Consider the following 18,387-nt stretch of genomic DNA (forward strand, 5'->3'; position numbering starts at 1 on the left):
AATCCTGTCTGATACCATCCTGTCATATGGAGGGAACCCTTCAAACTTTTAAGATCCAAGGCATCAATACTATGATCCAGCGCAGTAAAGAGAGAGATGATAATTTCCATGTGATGTTGCAAGCCATTCTAGAGTCGTCTAGAAATAATGCAACTGTTAAATGTCATAAAACATGTTATTGTACATACACCTCTAAGCAAAACGTGGCAAAATATTTATCCAAGAAAAGAAAACAAGGTTTTCAACTTCTCAGAGTGAAGAGCCAAGTACCTCCACGGTAAGAAGGTCTCAGCTTCCCACCTTTCACTTCCTAAAATATTGCTTGATCTGTGGCAAATATTGTGTTCCAAAAGACCGAAAACACCCAGACAGATGGGAACGAGTTATGAAATGTGAGACTAAGGATCGCCCTGGACTTTCCTCTTTAAAGATGTACTTTTAGATGTGTGTGAACAGAAAAATGATGAATGGGGCAGACAGGTTGAAATCCACATCAAAGGGGTTCTTGCTGATTTACCTGCTGCTGATGCGTAGTACCACAAAAGGTGTTATGATGAATTTGTGATCATTCCAAAATACACTGATTTGTCAACCCCTCCCATTGTAATAGATGATGATACACTAAAGATGGTAATTGATGATATGTATGCCAATCAACATCTACGCATGTGGGCGTCTATTGAACTACATGATACATACTGTGGTCTTGGGGGTCTTCTGTCTCACCAGCAGATGTTTACAAAACTTATAAGCTATTTATAAGATGATATTGTGGTTATGCTCATGGAAGGCTGTGCCTCAGTTGTAGAGTTTAGACATTTTGTGGGTAAGACTTTGAAGATACTCAAAGCAGATTCAGCAGATGAAGACAGTATTGATGCAGTGATTAGGCCAATCAAACATGAAGCAAGATCTGTGCAGTATAATAAAGCAGTTTACGATCTTGCACGCTCTACCTACAACAATACACACAAGCAGACAAGCGTCACATTGCTTAAGATGATTTCAGAACTGGTGTCGAATGGCCAGGTACCTCAGAAATCTCCAAGTCTCAGACAAGCTGTACAGAGTCACATTACAGGAACTAGAAACCAAATAACACTTGGTCTAGCCGTGAAGGTGCATCACAAGTATTGAAGTTCTGAAATAATCAAGCTCTTGCATGAAAATGGCTTTACAGTTTCATATGATGAGGTAATACGCTTCTTAAAGTCAGCTGCAAAATTTGTGGGAGACAACAGCACTCTACTTCATCAGGCTATGGGCATGACTCGGAGAGTGGGTCCAGTGTTTGGTTGGTTTGATAATTTTGACCTCCAGGCCTAAACTCCAAATGAGCGTCGAGAGACACATGTTATGGCTCATGGGTTTCAAATGAATCCTGCTGGCATTATTGAGAGGGGAAGTGTTGAGATCGGAGTCATGAACCTTAGTGTTCCTCGCCTGCGCAAAACAGTGGCACAATCTCTCAGCATCACCCAGCCTATTGTACTCCAGCATTACACAGGGCCAAAAGAACCTAACCCTCCAGTTGTCTCAATAACAACAGAAATCCCATACAGGGATGTATGTGCCAGGGAGAAGAGCCTCAAGTCTGCTCAGCAGAGAGATGCCCAGTGGCTAATAAGGTTGCCAGAGAGCAAGATCCGCCTTCACCCAGAGCTGCCACAGAGTATCTAATTGGCCATCTTACAGATTCACCACCCTCTCATCCCGATACAATGCTTACATCACTCATCTACATGAAGTCACTGACTGAACAGGGAATGGATTATGCCAACCTATCGATAGACATGCAGCTGTACATGGTGGCCCAACAGATCAAGTGGTGGGAACCAGACAGGTTCAGAGATGTTATATTTCGTCCAGGAGCAATGCACATGATCATGTCTTTCTTGGGATGCATCGGGACTCTAATGAAAGGATCAGGTCTTGATGTTCTTGTTGGAGCAACATTTGGACATCTGACAGGAATTACGAGTGGAAAGGCATGGGTAAGGGCTATGAGAACATTTTGCATGGTGACAGTTGTCCTGCTGCAACATCATCTTCAGGATGGTGAAAAAACATTTGATGAAATATCTGCACATATAGAAAAAGCATAGCAGCATTCAACAGGCAAGCAATGGGTAGATACTCTTGTAGAACCAACCCTCCTTGTACATCAGTTTCTTTGTGCAGAGAGGGAGGGAGACTGGTTGTTTCAACAATTATGCTTGGAACGAATGTTGCCTTACTTCTGCCATCTGGATTCCACGCAAAACTTTCCAGCCCCATCAAGACAATAGAACAGCTAAAGCATGGAATCATGGTTGGTAACAAAACTGTCTTTGACATGGAGGCCATATTTCTCCGACTGCTTATGGTTGGTCAACAGCATCAGCTGCAGTTAGAAATCATCTTTCAGTATGAGTTGTGTGCTGTCCCTTACTCACTCACTGATGAGTATGGCTGTTTGCGTAAGGGCAACAAAGCTGTACTTGCCAGACGTCTTGGTGTGCTACAGCAAAACCCAATGGCTCCAAATACCATTATTGTAGATGCACAGCAGCTGCTTTATCAAATTGCATGGCCTCATAGTGCTGATGCATCTATCCTTGTTGAGAGTACTAAGCACCGTCTTTCACTCTACCCTCCTGATAGTGTCAAGATTCTAGTCTTTGACAAGTATCATTATCTATCAGCCAGAGACCATGAGAGAATGCGACGTGGTGGCGAAGGTAGCACCAACTACAACCTGACTATCAGTAGTCCACTCCCAAATACAGACGTCATTATGAAGAACAAACACAACAAAAGGCAGCTGTCTAGAGTACTATCCTTTTTCAACACGGGAGATAAAGTAACGGTAAAAAGTCAAAAAGACAGTTGTTTTTTACATGATGAAGCTGATGTCACAATGATAACATACTTCTTGAAGGCAGCTGATTGTAACAGAGTAATCAGAATCCTAAGTGATGATACTGCTGGTTTACTGGGTTTGGAAAATTCAACTGCACCATGCATGTAAAGTTCAGGAGGAACGTTGGAATGGAGACATTGTAGACATCAATAAAACCAGTGAGAAACTTGGTCCTAAGTGTTTGTAGCTGTTAGGACTGTATGCGCTACGTGGTTGAGACACAGTGTTCAATCCATTTAACGAAGGAAAAGTCAGTGACCTCAATACCCTGCAGGTAGGAAACTTCCCTGGATTGTCTGAGATACTGAGTGACATAGATGCCTCAGAAAATGACCTTTTGCAAATAGGCCAACAGTTCTTTACAGCATTATATGGCCAACCATCAGAGACCTCAATGAATGCAGCTCGCTACAGGATGTATACAAAAAAAGAAAGGGAAACGAATGCGTATCATGGCCCTGCCTCCTACAGACGCCAACCTTCTGCTCCATGTACAGCAGGCACATCTCCAAATGATATTATAGAAAGCAGCTGATCTACAAGGCCTTCCAACAGTGGACATCAGTAAGTTCGGATGGCAGGTGAAGGATGGAGTCCCAACACCCACATTAGCTGCTAATCCTCCAGCTCTTCCAGGCCTAATTGATGTCCTCAGTTGTGGTTGCAAAGCAAAGGGCAAGGCCTGCAGCTCTACAGCCTGCTTTTGTCAAAGGACCCAGTTACCCTGCACTATTTACTGTATGTGTGGAGGCACAGACGGATGTCATAACCCATTCACAGCCAGTGATCAAGCAAATGAAAAGGACAGTGACTATTCTGAGGATGAGTCAGACACTGATTAGCTTAATTGTTTTGAGCTAGGTTTGCATAAAATGTTAACTTTTGACTTGTTTGCATGCTTTATCAATGTCCTGAATTAGAATGATAGTCACATTGGCTGGGATGCATTTTTTCATTCAAGAGATATATCCGGATGTGTGTCAACGTTTCCAGTGTTACACGTTTTTACATATCATATTAGTTAGTTGTAGCACAGATACGTACATGATTCGAGATGATGTAGTACCAGGTTCCCAGTGTCACTTGCAACACCTATGTGAAGGTTTTTATCTAGACAGTATAGAGTATGAACATAAGCATTACCTTTTAACTTGAAAGAACCATTTGCAATATGTTCAAATTTCATTTACTTCTATAAGATTTGAATATTTTTCTCAAAAGGTCTGCACAAGTAAAACTACACATTTTACACCTGTTTTTGTCATTATATTTATCTCTGATCATGGAAACATGAGTATAGACATTACATTTGACACGTTATCTTGCCAGTTTCTAGAGATAGTGAACAAAATAGAATTTTATATAATGGCAGCCAAAATTTGCATATTTCAGCATTTGCCCAAACTTGTCAAGAGAACAACCCAGTTGAAATACTTCACTAACACCATGGCATTACAAATATACCATAATACCTGGTTCTATAGAAGATTCATAGGTCCACAATGGAAATCATATGGGTGGCAAATGGACTATTAGTACTATCCTTTGTAATGGGGGATAAAGGTCTTATTGTTAATAAACTATGGTAAATCTTTAGGAGATATTCTTGCCTTATTATGCAGCACTTTATCAATAGATGGTGAATTTCTTTTTCGAGAACTACCTACAGTAGTAGATAGGTTAGATGACTCCTGAGGAACTTTTTCTACCCTTTTTCATGTCTTTGCCTAAGTAGTTGATTTATTTAATAATCTCTTGGCATGCACAGCGCTTATATGTCCGATAATTGATTTATAAAGGGCAGCTTCTTTTAACTTATATAACTGGCTGCTCCTATCATTAGATTTATGATTAGAGCTGCAGTTCAAGGACCTTGCCTCAAGAATACATTCTCCATGGTAAAGATTGGAGCAAGTGGTACAAATTTTATCATTCTCACAAACTTTGGAAGGATGCCCAAATCTAAAGCAATTAAAACATTGCAGTGGCTTGTGCTAAAAAGGTCGAACTCTAATCCTTTCATTTTCTATGTCAATGAGAAAAGGTACATCAGTATCCTAGAGAGTAAGGATAATCATTGATGGTCCAGGTACTGTATGTACTTTCCACACTGATAATGGACACATAGCCAATATCTCCTCTTCCATAAATACATATAGATCTCTATTGAAAACAACCCCTGCTAAAAAGGTGGAACTCTAATCCTTTCATTTTCTATGTCAATGAGGAAAGGTACATCAGCATCCTGGAAAGTAAGGATAATCATTGATGGTCAAGGTACTTTATGTACTTTCCACACTGATAATGGACACAGCCAATATCTCCTCTTCCGTAAATTCATATAGATCCCTATTGAAAACAACTCCTGTACCATAGCTAAAGTTTAGATGGGGGTTAGATGTCCAATTTTACATCAACATTGTCTGTCTTTAATTTGGACAAAATAACCTTGTGTGTATGATTTGGCATTTACCAAGTAAATTTTCTTACCAAATCGAGATATATCTCCACTCCAGGTGAAATCGTTCCTACCTTCCTCCGAAGAATTTTGCAGATCTTAAAATAATTTTCTGTACCCCCGATAGATTGAGGAACAACCAACATTGGTGGTTTTGGCTTTCTTTGGGATGGCATAACTATTTCTGTGTCTTTATCAATCCAGTCTGCTGGTCTGTAGACATCCAGATCTTTAGGTACCCCATCACACAGAGCACCCTTAATACTCATATTACCTACTTTAATATTCAAAATGTTACAGCTTGCATTGAATACTTCCTCATGACAGTTAAATGATAACCAAGAATCCCATCTATCATCTTGAAGTTTCATTCTAATTTCTTTTATTAATTAGTAGCATTCAAATATCTTATGTAGCAAATCATAATTGGCTTCCAATGGAATTTTGGCAACATGCAAGATTTTCAATTTTCCTGTGTAGCCCAAATTACCCTTTTAACGAATATTCAAAGAACAGTCCTTTATAGTTCCTAAGTCGTCAACGGGATTTTCTTTAAATGAATTGCCAGAGGTCGTCAACAGTGTCGGGGGCGAGTCAGCATATTCAGGGGAGGGAGGGTTGTTGTAGGTAGAATCCATAGGAAAAAAAATGTAAATTTTGAATTGAAATCGTTCGATTCATCTGCTCGAGAATATTAAGGAATCACATGTTGGAAAGGAAATTGTGTTCCAAATCTCCATGGTTTGTGTTTATGCAAATTGATTTTACACACAAAAGATTACTTTCACACCAATAATTTACTTATAAGGTCTTTAAATAAAACATCAATAAAGTCTACTTTTTCACAAAATACCTATATCTTTAAGAAGTATTTTTGTCAAAACCTATTAACGTAAAGCTTGAGACCTCGTCTTACCCATGTCTAAATAAGGAATAACTAGGGTCAACAAAACATATCTACATAATAGAGATGAACTTTTAAGTGCCCATCTTTATTACAGTTTTCCATCAATAAGACTCGGAATTTCTAAAACCTCTCAAATTCACTTATACACTATCAAATGCACCAAACTAATGGTTACTTTCTTTGCAGAATGTAAAACCTTTCTCCTTGGAAAGCCAGATGACGAGGACTGCTCTACCATCCAAGAATTCCAGGGTACCTTTGAAGTAACGCTGCAGACTGGAAATCGGAACTGGAGCAAGTTCGCGCTAGGATTTAATTCTGAAGACAAACATCCCATAGGCTACCTCCAAATAGAGAAGAAGGGTCATGCTATAGACATGACCCTGATGAACTGGAAATCAGGTCATCAAAACGAGACGCAGAATATAACACGACACACAAGAGACATGTTTGTTAAATGGACTACTATCACTCTGGAACGTTTAAATGGTTTTTTGCATGTTTCAGTGGACAAGGTCTTAGAAAGAACGTTCATCCAGGTAGATGCAGAGCCATTTAAGTTCGTCTACGCTCATGTGCTAGCAAATCAGTACATCAATGTGACGATGAACTGCAAACGACATGGTAATATATTTTCTGATACAAACTAAAAATCCACCAATTCTTAGTATCTGTGCGGAAAAAACAGAAAATAAAGGACAACAAAAAACGGTGTTGCTAGAAAAACACAAACTGTTAACTTGTGTGTTTGTAAGAGCACTGCTAGCCCACTATACTCTGTCAAACTTTCTAAGATCACCAGGTTGGGGCAGGCAGAAAATGTCAAGTTGTTACATTTATAGGCAATGTCCTTTAAATGCTTCCTGTAGAGATAATCATTATTGGGAAGATTTGCTTAAGACCTCAGGAATCAAGGGAAAAGGTTTGCTTCTTGAATACACCCATTTACTTATTCCTTTATTCTTATTCCAGATTCTATGTACGCCTTCCTATATACCATTCTTTATATATACTTTCTTTTATCAGTCTTTGTATTAATGGTTGAATTAAATATTGCAGTATAAGATATTGGCACAATATGAAGGAAAACAAAAAGGTTGCTTATTTATTTTTCATCTATATATAAATTATCAACTTTCTTCAAAGCGTATGCACACAAAAAAAACTCTGATATAACATTTACTTTATAAAATATTAAGACCATTAATTAGTAAACCACGCTTATAATAATATACATACAAAGATAAATTTCTTGGACAAAATAAAAATATTGTTTGTGGGAATCTCTTCGATTGTCCATTGTTATCATAATTAGTGATCAAGAGTGGGTAGCCTTTAATGACGTTGACCACAAACTTTTGAATCCCAATACAAAGAATAGGATCCTTAAACTTAGCTCTGGCATTGACAGGCAAAAAAATATGCCACATCTACATTTTTAGTAATGAAACTTAGTTTTTTAACCATTAATAGATGAAGTAAGATAAATTCATAACATCTGTTAAAATCAAAGCCCTACATTTCAAGAAATTAAACCTATTTCAATGGACTCCTTAACACTAATGTGATTACCATACAACAAAATTTGAAATGTATAATATCTGTACCGGCCACACCACAACGATCTTTGAAAGTTTGACGTTGTATAGCATATCAAGGGGGCATCACCCATATCCAATACTTGACTATTTCGCTTGATGTGGTCACACACTCGAATAGACACCACAGTAAGGTTTATAATAATTATGCTTTTACTTCCTGGCTTTCTCATACTGTACAAGAGAGCTTATGGCTAAGGGGCATTATTCTGAAGGCTATCTACACACCTGTTCCCATGGGTATATTTTCATATATGTATACTTGAAGAATAAATTCCCATAGGTAGCAGGAGGAAACAAAGAAGTAAAAGCAAATGAGAAAAGAAATAAATACAAAGGTAGTGAGATGAAATCCACACCTGGAGAAATTCTTAAAAAAAAACCTGGTCTGTGGAAAAAAAGAGGGTTATTATAATGGTAGAGAAATAAAAGGCGCCCGAAGTTCAGAGGATTTCAAGAGACAACAGTGGCAACAAATATTAATAAGGAAAGAGGTCTGCTGGGATTTTAACTGGCAATGTATGGCAAAATTCAGATTTATCAAAGGGAAGATGCATCGATGAAGTATTTGTCAAGATTCAGTTGTGTAAGAGCATAATTTATGGAGTGATCTAAAAATCCTTATGGCAAAACAATTACCAAAGCATGTATCAGTGTATGAAGGCAAGAAAGTGGCTTGTTAGGTATAAAAGCCGGTTTGGGACCCCAAAAAGAAAAAAAAAAACTAGCATTGAGAAGGGATTGAGACAGGCAGGTCATGATTTCTAAGAATTTGTTACACTATTGGGCATGGAGATAAGCAAAGGATAAAGGCACTATCATTAGATTTGATAAGTTGTGGGTTGTGAAAACAGGCTGTGAATGAAGTATGGAATGTCTATTTCTATTTGATACGAAGTTGGTGATGAATAGTGAAAAGAAACTGGAAGAGACAAAGTATGCAGAAAAAATGGACTGGTTTATGCCAACATATGATATAGAATTGGTAGGTAGAAGCAATTGAAAGCTAAAGAGAATGATAATTTTTTTAAGCCTTTGTATTTGGAAAGTTCGAAAATGAAAGCTACAGCAATTGATACAAGGTCATGATATTAAATGGAAGATATCAATACAGTGTAAAATGTAAGTTAGTATGTAAAAATAGAATTTCTTAACCTTAAAGATCTTTATTATCAGTTTAAATGGATGGTAGTGGAATGAAAGAATTGAATAAGATAACAAGGGACGAACTGCCTGGCCCTCCCTGGTCCTAGCTTGGGTGGACACGTGGTTTAAGTACTGATCAGTCTCTAGGGCATTGCCCTGTCTCCAAGACATTGTCACTTTTCTCTGCCACTGGCATTCACGAGCGACCTTTAAAAAAGTGTAGCATAATCTCTATAAAAGGCGTTGATGAGACAACGAATACCTAGGAGACAGAATTTAATATGGATTGAGGGATTACTGAGCCAACTCCTTTGTGAGAGTGGAGCGTGGAAGTAGCAAGTGAACATTGACAAACTCAGTGAAAAATCAACTTGCATTGATTTTTTGCATTAAGTTTAAATATAACACTTCGCACTCACCAGCATTCACAAGACATATGCATCCATAAGCATAAAAGACAGCTCACAACAGTCATGAAGTTTATCCCAGTTGTCAAAACATAAAATTTCCACTATTGTATAAATGTTCACAGCAACGGCATGAAAATAACAAAACTAAACCCACGAACAAATATTTACGAGCATATTTAAGATTAAGTGAAGAACTTTGTAGCTGTAGAGATATTTTAATGAAGTCCATTACTCTAGATTCTTTAATTTCTATAATGGGCTGCTTGTAGTATTCTGCTTCTCAAACTAAGTTTGAACATTGGCTTGTAATTATGATAATAATAATGAAAATGTGTCAAAACATGCACTTTCTAAGGACAGGGTAAGATTTGACTTCATCTTTCTTTACAGGACAGTCAAATATCCACGACCAACCAAATCGACCAGAAACAGTGACATTTATTGATCTTTCACCAACTACGTCACCTAGGACGCCAGAGCTAAAAACAGGAATAACAACAGTAACAGTAACAATAATCGTAATACTCCTTGTGGTAGCAGCTGCAACTGGAGGATACTGCTTCTGGAAGAAGAAGGGTTATTTCCACACCATGAAGGATAAGAATAAGAAAGATGATGATACAGAGTATGTATATGATCATCTTTTGAATCAAGATCCTAATGAAAGATCAACTGGAAACAACACAGATTCTATAAAACTTTCATCTTTTGAAGGCATTTCACAATTATACAATAAAGGGCAAGGTCAAAAGAATGAATATGAGCGTAAAATCACTGAAGATAGTAGCAAATTTGAACCAGAGGATGACGGAATCACTGAAGACAATAACAAACCTGAGCCAGAGAAAGAGAAAAACTCCGTAAATATTTCTGAGCACGTAAATGAGATCCAAGACTCAGAAACTAAAAACAAAACAACACAGACAGATGATGACTCCCATTTTCAAGATTTTGAAATCCAAATCAAATCAAGGAAATTGTCTATAACAAAAATAGACATGAACTATCAAAACAACCTTATTGACCCTATTCCAGAGGAAAAACCACTGAACATTGAACAGGCAAATAACCTTGATGAGCAGTCTGCAGAGGATGAAGTAATAGACGCAATGGCTGCATTAAGTACGGACAAGCAAATTGAAAATGATAATCATGGAATTGTTAAAGATTTAGGAAATAATACTGAAGGTTTTCCATTGAACAAGAAAGATACTCAAAATGAGAGCACCCCAACAAATAAGCAAATGGTTCAGGGCCTTCCGCAAAAGAACCATCCCGAAATCACTAACCATGCATTAGAAAAGAGACAGGTCATCCATGAGGAACCAGTTGTGAATAAGGTTGTACTAAAATTGGAAGAAACAGAAGGTACAATTCCAACGAAGTTAGAGGAGATACAGAACAGCACAACTACTCTAGACACACACGACGACTCCCGTCTACAAGATTTTGAAAGACAAATCATACCAAGGAAAAAATCTATAACAAAATTGGACACGAACTCTCAAAGCAACCTTATTGGCCCTACTCCTGAGGAAAAACCACTGAGCTCTGAACAGGCACAAAACCTTACCGAGCAGTCTGCAGAGGATGAAGTGATAGACGCAATGGCAGCATTAAATATCAACGAGCAAACTGAAAAAGATAATCAGAGAATTGGAAAAGATTTAGGAAATAATAATGAAGGTTTTCTGTTGAACAAGAAAGATACTCAAAATGAGAGCACCCCAACAAATGAGCAAATGGTTCAGGGCCTTCCGCAAAACAACCATCCCGAAATCACTAACCATGCCTTAGAAACGAGACAGGTCATCCATGAGGAACCAGTTGCAAATAAGGTTGTACTAAAATTGGGAGAAACAGAAGGTACAATTCCAACGAAGTTAGAGGAGATACAGAACAGCACAACTACTTTAGACACAGATGAAGACTCCCGTCTACAAGATTTTGAAAGACAAATCATACCAAGGAAAAAATCTATAACAAAAATGGACACGAACTCTCAAAGCAACCTTATTGGCCCTACTCCTGAGGAAAAACCACTGAGCTCTGAACAGGCACAAAACCTTACCGAGCAGTCTGCAGAGGATGAAGTGATAGACGCAATGGCAGCATTAAATATCAACGAGCAAACTGAAAAAGATAATCATAGAATTGGAAAAGATTTAGGAAATAATAATGAAGGTTTTCTGTTGAACAAGAAAGATACTCAAAATGAGAGCACCCCAACAAATGAGCAAATGGTTCAGGGCCTTCCGCAAAACAACCATCCCGAAATCACTAACCATGCCTTAGAAACGAGACAGGTCATCCATGAGGAACCAGTTGCAAATAAGGTTGTACTAAAATTGGGAGAAACAGAAGGTACAATTCCAACGAAGTTAGAGGAGATACAGAACAGCACAACTACTTTAGACACAGGTGATGACTTTCGTCTACAAGATTTTGAAAGACAAATCATACCAAGGAAATTAACTATAACAAAAATAGACATGAACTGTCAAAGCAACCTTATTGGCCCCACTACTGAGGAAAAACCACTGAGCACTGAACAGGCACAAAACCTTACCGAGCAGTCTGCAGAGGATGAAGTGATAGACGCAATGGCAGCATTAAATATCAACGAGCAAACTGAAAAAGATAATCATAGAATTGGAAAAGATTTAGGAAATAATAATGAAGGTTTTCTATTGAACAAGAAAGATACTCAAAATGAGAGCACCCCAACAAATGAGCAAATGGTTCAGGGCCTTCCGCAAAACAACCATCCCGAAATCACTAACCATGCCTTAGAAACGAGACAGGTCATCCATGAGGAACCAGTTGCAAATAAGGTTGTACTAAAGTTGGGAGAAACAGAAGGTACAATTCCAACGAAGTTAGAGGAGATACAGAGCAGCACAACTACTTTAGACACAGGTGACGACTTTCGTCTACAAGATATTGAAAGACAAATCATACCCAGGAAATTAACTATAAAAAAACCTTATTGACACTATTCCAGAGGAAAAGCCACTGAGCATTGAATGGGCACAAAACCTTACTGCACAGTCTGCAGAGGATGAAGTAATAAATGCAATGGAAGCATTAGGTATCATTGAGTAAATTAAAATAGATAATCATGGAATTTGAAAAGATTTAGGAAATAATACTGAAGGTCTTCTGTTGGACAAGGAAGATACTTAAAATAGGTGCACCTTAACATATGAGCATACGGCTCAGGGGATTCCACTAAACAACCATCCCGAGATCACTAATCATGACTTAGAAAAGAGAGAGGCCGTCCATGAGGAACCAGTTGCGCATAAAGTTGTATTAAAATTGGGAGAAATGGGTTACAATTCCAATGAGATTAGAGGAAATACAGAACAGTACAACTACTCTAGACACAGAAGATGGCTCTCCTAAAAAGGATCAGAGAGTATTACAATATTTAGCAAACAAAGGACAATTACCATTCAAGTAGACGCCAAGAGATTCTTCAGCAAGACAGAAAACAGTCAAATGAGAATCCTAAAGGAAGAGACCAAAATTCAAGGAAAATGGTGAATAGAATTACTCAAGTAATAACATTTTAAACACTCATAATAATCGTACTTTACTAATGGTTATAAACGAACTATTTAATTGCTTAATGATGATCTGCAATGTTCGACTGACATTCTACATCAAGACCAATTTCCTTTCGGAAGAAGGATCTCTACTGAAGCAGATAAAGCATATTCTTTTTTTTTTTCAGAAGTCTTTAACAAGGAGGACATCATAGCATAAAAAAAACAGCATTTGACCAAGATATTAATGAAGTGGGCTAATAAAATCTAAGTTAAAAGCCACGATACTTTAGTAACAAAGGAAATCAAGAAGGATTAATTACTTCAATGATGAATTTCGAGTACCATCCCAACCAACTGTCATTGAACAGTGATGCAATGTTTTTTTTTTCACATATGGAAAGTTAATATATACAACAATGAGATTCAAAACTGCGTGCCAGAACAATGTTTACAAAAAACAAGGGCAAAAATACTTATTTCAAAATCATTAAAAACCATTACTTTTGATACAATAGATTATCTAATAAAAAATAAAAACTAATTTATAGCCGTTAATATCATGAACTTTCCTTATAGATTATTAGGAATGGAATGACTAAAATCGTAATTGCTTTTTTTCTCAACGGATTGAAGATTGGAGTAGGTAAGAGATGACTTTCAATGACAGCATCTAAACAATGTTAAATTTGAGACCGATGAACATCTTTGAAAGCCATGATTTACCTTTGGGTTGAAAACAATTCTAATACGTTTCATAAACTTATGACTCTAATTTAACCAGAAAAACAATCTATTACCTTCCACGCCATTAAAATCTGTAAATGAGATGAGAGCTAAATAGAAAGTTCAAATGTAAATTGATTATATTCTTCCAAATAAACATAACAATAGCTCCTCAACACCCCCAGAGAACCTTGAAGCTAAAGAGAGGAACATCCTTTAAAAATTATCCTGATAGCTTCCTTAGCTAAATAATACACGATTTAAGGCATACTATAATTGCTAATATCAATGCTTGTAACAAATTTTATTCCCACAAAATATTCCATCTCCGACACCACAGACAAAACTCGTTCACATACACACTAATTATATATGTATATTTTTGGGCTCAGGCCATGTCGTCCTGATGGAAGTTCCTATAGGGTAGCTTCCTTGGGTATATTTGACTACGGTGATATTCCCAGAGAATTTACCTTAAGGTACCCAGAATTCTAACTCCTGGAGCGAATATCTCATATTAAATGAACCAGGGCTATCGCGTAATATCAGAGGACGTATTCTTGACACGCCACATAGCAATCTGCACCCCGAACAGAATTAACACTTCGAAGGGGTCAAGTGGCAAGAAAACGAAAAACGAGAAAGAAAGGAGAGCCGCTAGCAACTCACCTCTCCTATCTCGCTTCGAATGCGTGCATAGCGCCGCCGACGGCGCCATCTGTATTCCTTTTTGCGTAGCTCAACAACTCGGTGTTTTCCCTGTGTTACTCGCTTATCTTGGATTATTTTCAATCTCATGATGCTTTCTCCAGCCTCTTCTGCCTCCGGAAAGTTGAGTATTACAGTGGTACCTCTACATACGAATGTCCCAACATACGAATTTTCCAACATACGAAGTAAAATTCGACCAAATTTGTGCCTCGACATCCGAAGTGTTGCTCCAACATACGAAGTAAACATTACGCCATTGAGCGTTGAGTGCTCAGTTCTCTGTTCTTGTGTGTATCGTGTGGTTGTCCTCTGTTTGGTCTGTTATTAACAATGCTTATTTTCTTCCTTTTCTCACACTTCCTTTTTGATTTTACCTATAATCATGGTGCCTAAGAAGCTAAGTTTCAGTACAGGAAGAAGGCAATTCTTTCATTAGAATTGAAGCAAGAAATTATAGAAAAACATGAGAGCAGTGTGCATGTGAGTGATACTGTATGGCTAAACAATATGGCCGGAATAGGCCTATGATCTCGAGGATCATCAAGCTGAAGGCAGCCATTAAAGCAAATAACCATCGAAGGGGATTACCATTATTACAAGACATCGTAGCAATACCCTGGAAGAGATAGAACGCCTTTTGTTGATAGGGATAAAGGACAAAGAGATTGTTGGCAACGATCATTTGTGAGAAGGGCCAGCGTGATGAACAGAAAGAAAGAAAAAAGTGAAGCAAAGAAAACCAAGATAGCATTAACAAGCTCTTTTAAATAAGACTTCTCTCTTTTTCTGTTTCTCTCTAAACATAGCATTACTCTCTCTCTCTCTCTCTCTCTCTCTCTCTCTCTCTCTCTCTCTCTCTCTCTCTCTCTCTCTCTCTCTCGTTCTTCTTCACTGTTATAGTGTTAGATACGTCTATTATTTTTTTTACCGAGAGAGAGAGAGAGAGAGAGAGAGAGAGAGAGAGAGATTAAACAAAAATGTGTTTAGAGTACATATGATTTTTAACAGCGTCAACGAGTTGAAAAACAATTAAATGTAACTAAGAAAGTAATAACAGCTAATCTGAATTCCTTTATTAACTAAAACAAATATTGATACAAACACACTCGTGTGCGTATGCACAAACACACACACACAGGTGCAAGAATTGCTAAGCAGTAAGAGAGACGGTCGGGGAGGAGGTAGAGATGGTGACTGCGATAACATACCGTAACTCGTCACTGAAAGTGATGAAAATAAAAAATCAAAATAAAAAAAATGTAAAAATTATGAAATATAAAAATTTAAAAAAAAAATAAATAAGCTAACTTAGATTAAAATTTCCGTAGTGTGAGTTACGGTGTGTTATCGCAGTCACCATCTCTACTCCTCGCCGATCGTGTCTCCTCGTGCGTGTGCGCTGCATACGCACACGAGTGTGTTTGCATCAATATTTGTTTTAGTTAAAAAGGAATTCAGATTCGCTGATATTATTTTTTTAGTTACATTTAACTGTCTTTCAACTCGTTAACGCTGTTAAAAATCATATGTACACAACACATTTTTGTTTAATCTCTCATTTTTGTTTAATCTCTCTCTCTCTCTCTCTCTCTCTCTCTCTCTCTCTCTCTCTCTCTCTCTCTCTCTCTCTCTCTCTCTCTCTCTCTCTCAAAAAAAATTAATAGACATCTCTAACAGTGAAGAAGAAGAAGAAGAAGAAGAAGAAGAAGAGAGAGAGAGAGAGAGAGAGAGAGAGAGAGAGAGAGAGAGAGAGAGAGAGAGAGAGAGAGAGAGAGAGAGAGCCTTACCTTATTTTTTGTTTGGGTTCCACCAGGTCCCTCAGTGTGAGGCACCTCGTATATCCACCAGAGTTGCTAATGCATCTTCCGGTGTATTTTGCATCTTCAGTCTTGGATGGTCTGGGATGCATCTTAGGTATTTATCGAGCTTATTCTTAAACACATCTACACTCACTCCTGATATGTTTCTTAGATGAGCTGGCAGCACATTAAATAGTCGCTGCATTATCGATGCTGGTGCGTAGTGGATTAATGTCCTGTGCGCCTTCCTAAGTTTTCCTAGTATATTTTTTGGCACTATTAATCTACCTCGGCTTGCTCTTTCTGATATTTTTAGCTCCATGACGTTTTCAGTAATTCCTTCTATTTGCTTTCATGCTTGTATTATCATGTAGCGTTCTCTTCTCCTTTCTAGACTGTATAGTTTTAAAATTTGCAGTCTTTCCCAGTAGTCAAGGTCCTTAACTTCTTCTATTCTAGCAGTATAGGACCTTTGTACACTCTCTATTTGTGCAATATCCTTTTGGTAGTGTGGGTACCATATCACATTGCAGTACTCGAGTGTACTACGTACATAAGTTTTATAAAGCATAATCATGTGTTCAGCTTTTCTTGTTAAAAAGTGTCTGAATAACATTCCCATTTTTGCTTTACATTTAGCCAACAGTGTTGCTATTTGGTCGTTGCATAACATATTCCTATTTAACATTACACCAAGGTCTTTAATTGCTTCCTTGTTTGTGATTGTCTCGTTATTAGGTCCCTTGTATGCATATACCATTCCTTCTCTGTTTCCATAATTCATTGATTCGAATTTATCGGAGTTAAATACCATCCTATTTATCTCCGCCCATTCATATATTTTGTTTAGATCTCTTTGTAGTGAGTTCCTATCTTCATCACACGTAATTTCTCTACTTATTCTTGTGTCATCGGCGAAACTTCTCACTACAGAGTTTTTAACATCACAGTCTATGTCTGAGATCATAATAATAAACAGCAGTACAGCTAAAACCGTACCTTGTGGCACGTCAGATATTACCTGAGCTTCATCCGATTTCTCGTCATTTGCAACCACTATCTGTTTTCTGTTTTGCAGGAATTCTTTTACCCCTTTTCCTATCTTTCCCACAATATTGTGCTTTCTCATTTTTTTCTCTAATATATTATGGTCTACCTTGTCAAAGGCTTTTGCAAAATCTAGATAGATCACATCTGTGTCTTTTTCACTTATCATATTTTTGTATATGTTTTCATAGTGTGCTATCAGTTGGGTTTGTGTACTTTTTCCGGGCACAAAACCGTGTTGACCTATATTAAATTATTTTTAACCAAATGATCCATTATTTTCTTTTTTATTACCCTCTCATACACTTTCATAATATGTGATGTTAGACTAACAGGTCTATAATTGCTTGCCTCTAGTCTTGATCCACTTTTGAAGATAGGGGTTATATAAGCTAGTTTATGTTTAACATAGGCTATATCTCGCTCATATCTACACTTTGTCTTAGCAGTATTGCAAGCGGCTTCGCGATAGTGTTTGCAGTTTTTTTTTAACAAAATCGCTGGAACTCCATCTGGTCCGGCTACTGATCCATTTTTAATTTCGTTTATATCCTTGACAATATCTGCTTCATTAATATCTATATCCGTTAGATATTCAACATTTTCTTCTCTCATTTCTGTTTAATTATCCTCATTCGCAATTCTTGGCGTGAACTCACTCTTATATTTTTCTGCTAATATGTTGCATATTTCCTTTTTTTTATTCATTAGCCATCCTTCAATTCTTAGAGGGCCTATTTCTAATCTCCCTTTATTCATCTTTTTTGCATAGGAGTAAAGTACTTTGGGTTTTTTTTTTTTATATTTTGAAGTGTCCTTTCTTCTAAGTCCCTTTTCTCATTTTCTTTTGACTGTATAATCTTTTGTTCTGCATTTTCTATCTTACATTTTATTTCCATCATTTTCCACACATTTTTTTCTTTTGCAAGATTTTTCTTCCACTTTCTAATTTTTTGAAATAAGATCCTTCTTTCTCTTGGTATGCATGTCTTTTGTTTATTGTTTTTCTTCGGTACATATTTTTCAACAATTTTCTCCAGTATTTTGTACAGTATGTCCATATTTACCTGTATATTATCACTTACAAACACATTTTTCCATTCTTTATTCAGTTCTTCATTTATTTCTGACC

The 18,387-nt window shown here is 37.3% G+C and overlaps 2 protein-coding genes across 6 annotated transcripts in view; one reads left to right on the plus strand and one right to left on the minus strand.

Annotated features, from left to right (window-relative positions):
* The window catches only part of LOC137615238 (uncharacterized), a 56,204-nt gene extending 42,636 nt beyond the window's left edge, over positions 1 to 13,568 (plus strand). For 3 of the 5 annotated variants that reach the window (XM_068344945.1, XM_068344944.1, XM_068344946.1), the window contains 2 exons: positions 6,454 to 6,891; positions 9,812 to 13,568. In XM_068344945.1, coding sequence (XP_068201046.1) covers positions 6,645 to 6,891; positions 9,812 to 12,414 — 2,850 coding nt within the window. In that variant the 5' untranslated portion in view covers positions 6,454 to 6,644 and the 3' untranslated portion in view covers positions 12,415 to 13,568. Of the gene's footprint in view, positions 1 to 18; positions 278 to 6,453; positions 6,892 to 9,811 lie in introns of those variants that run through there. The other 2 variants (XM_068344947.1, XM_068344943.1) reach the window with 2 other exon arrangements.
* Positions 1 to 18,387, minus strand: part of LOC137615243 (excitatory amino acid transporter 3-like) — a 1,014,688-nt gene that overhangs the window by 635,369 nt on the left and 360,932 nt on the right. The gene's annotated exons all lie outside the window — the stretch shown is intronic.

Source organism: Palaemon carinicauda, chromosome 21 (genome assembly GCF_036898095.1).
Source record: "Palaemon carinicauda isolate YSFRI2023 chromosome 21, ASM3689809v2, whole genome shotgun sequence".
NCBI lineage: Eukaryota > Metazoa > Arthropoda > Malacostraca > Decapoda > Palaemonidae > Palaemon > Palaemon carinicauda.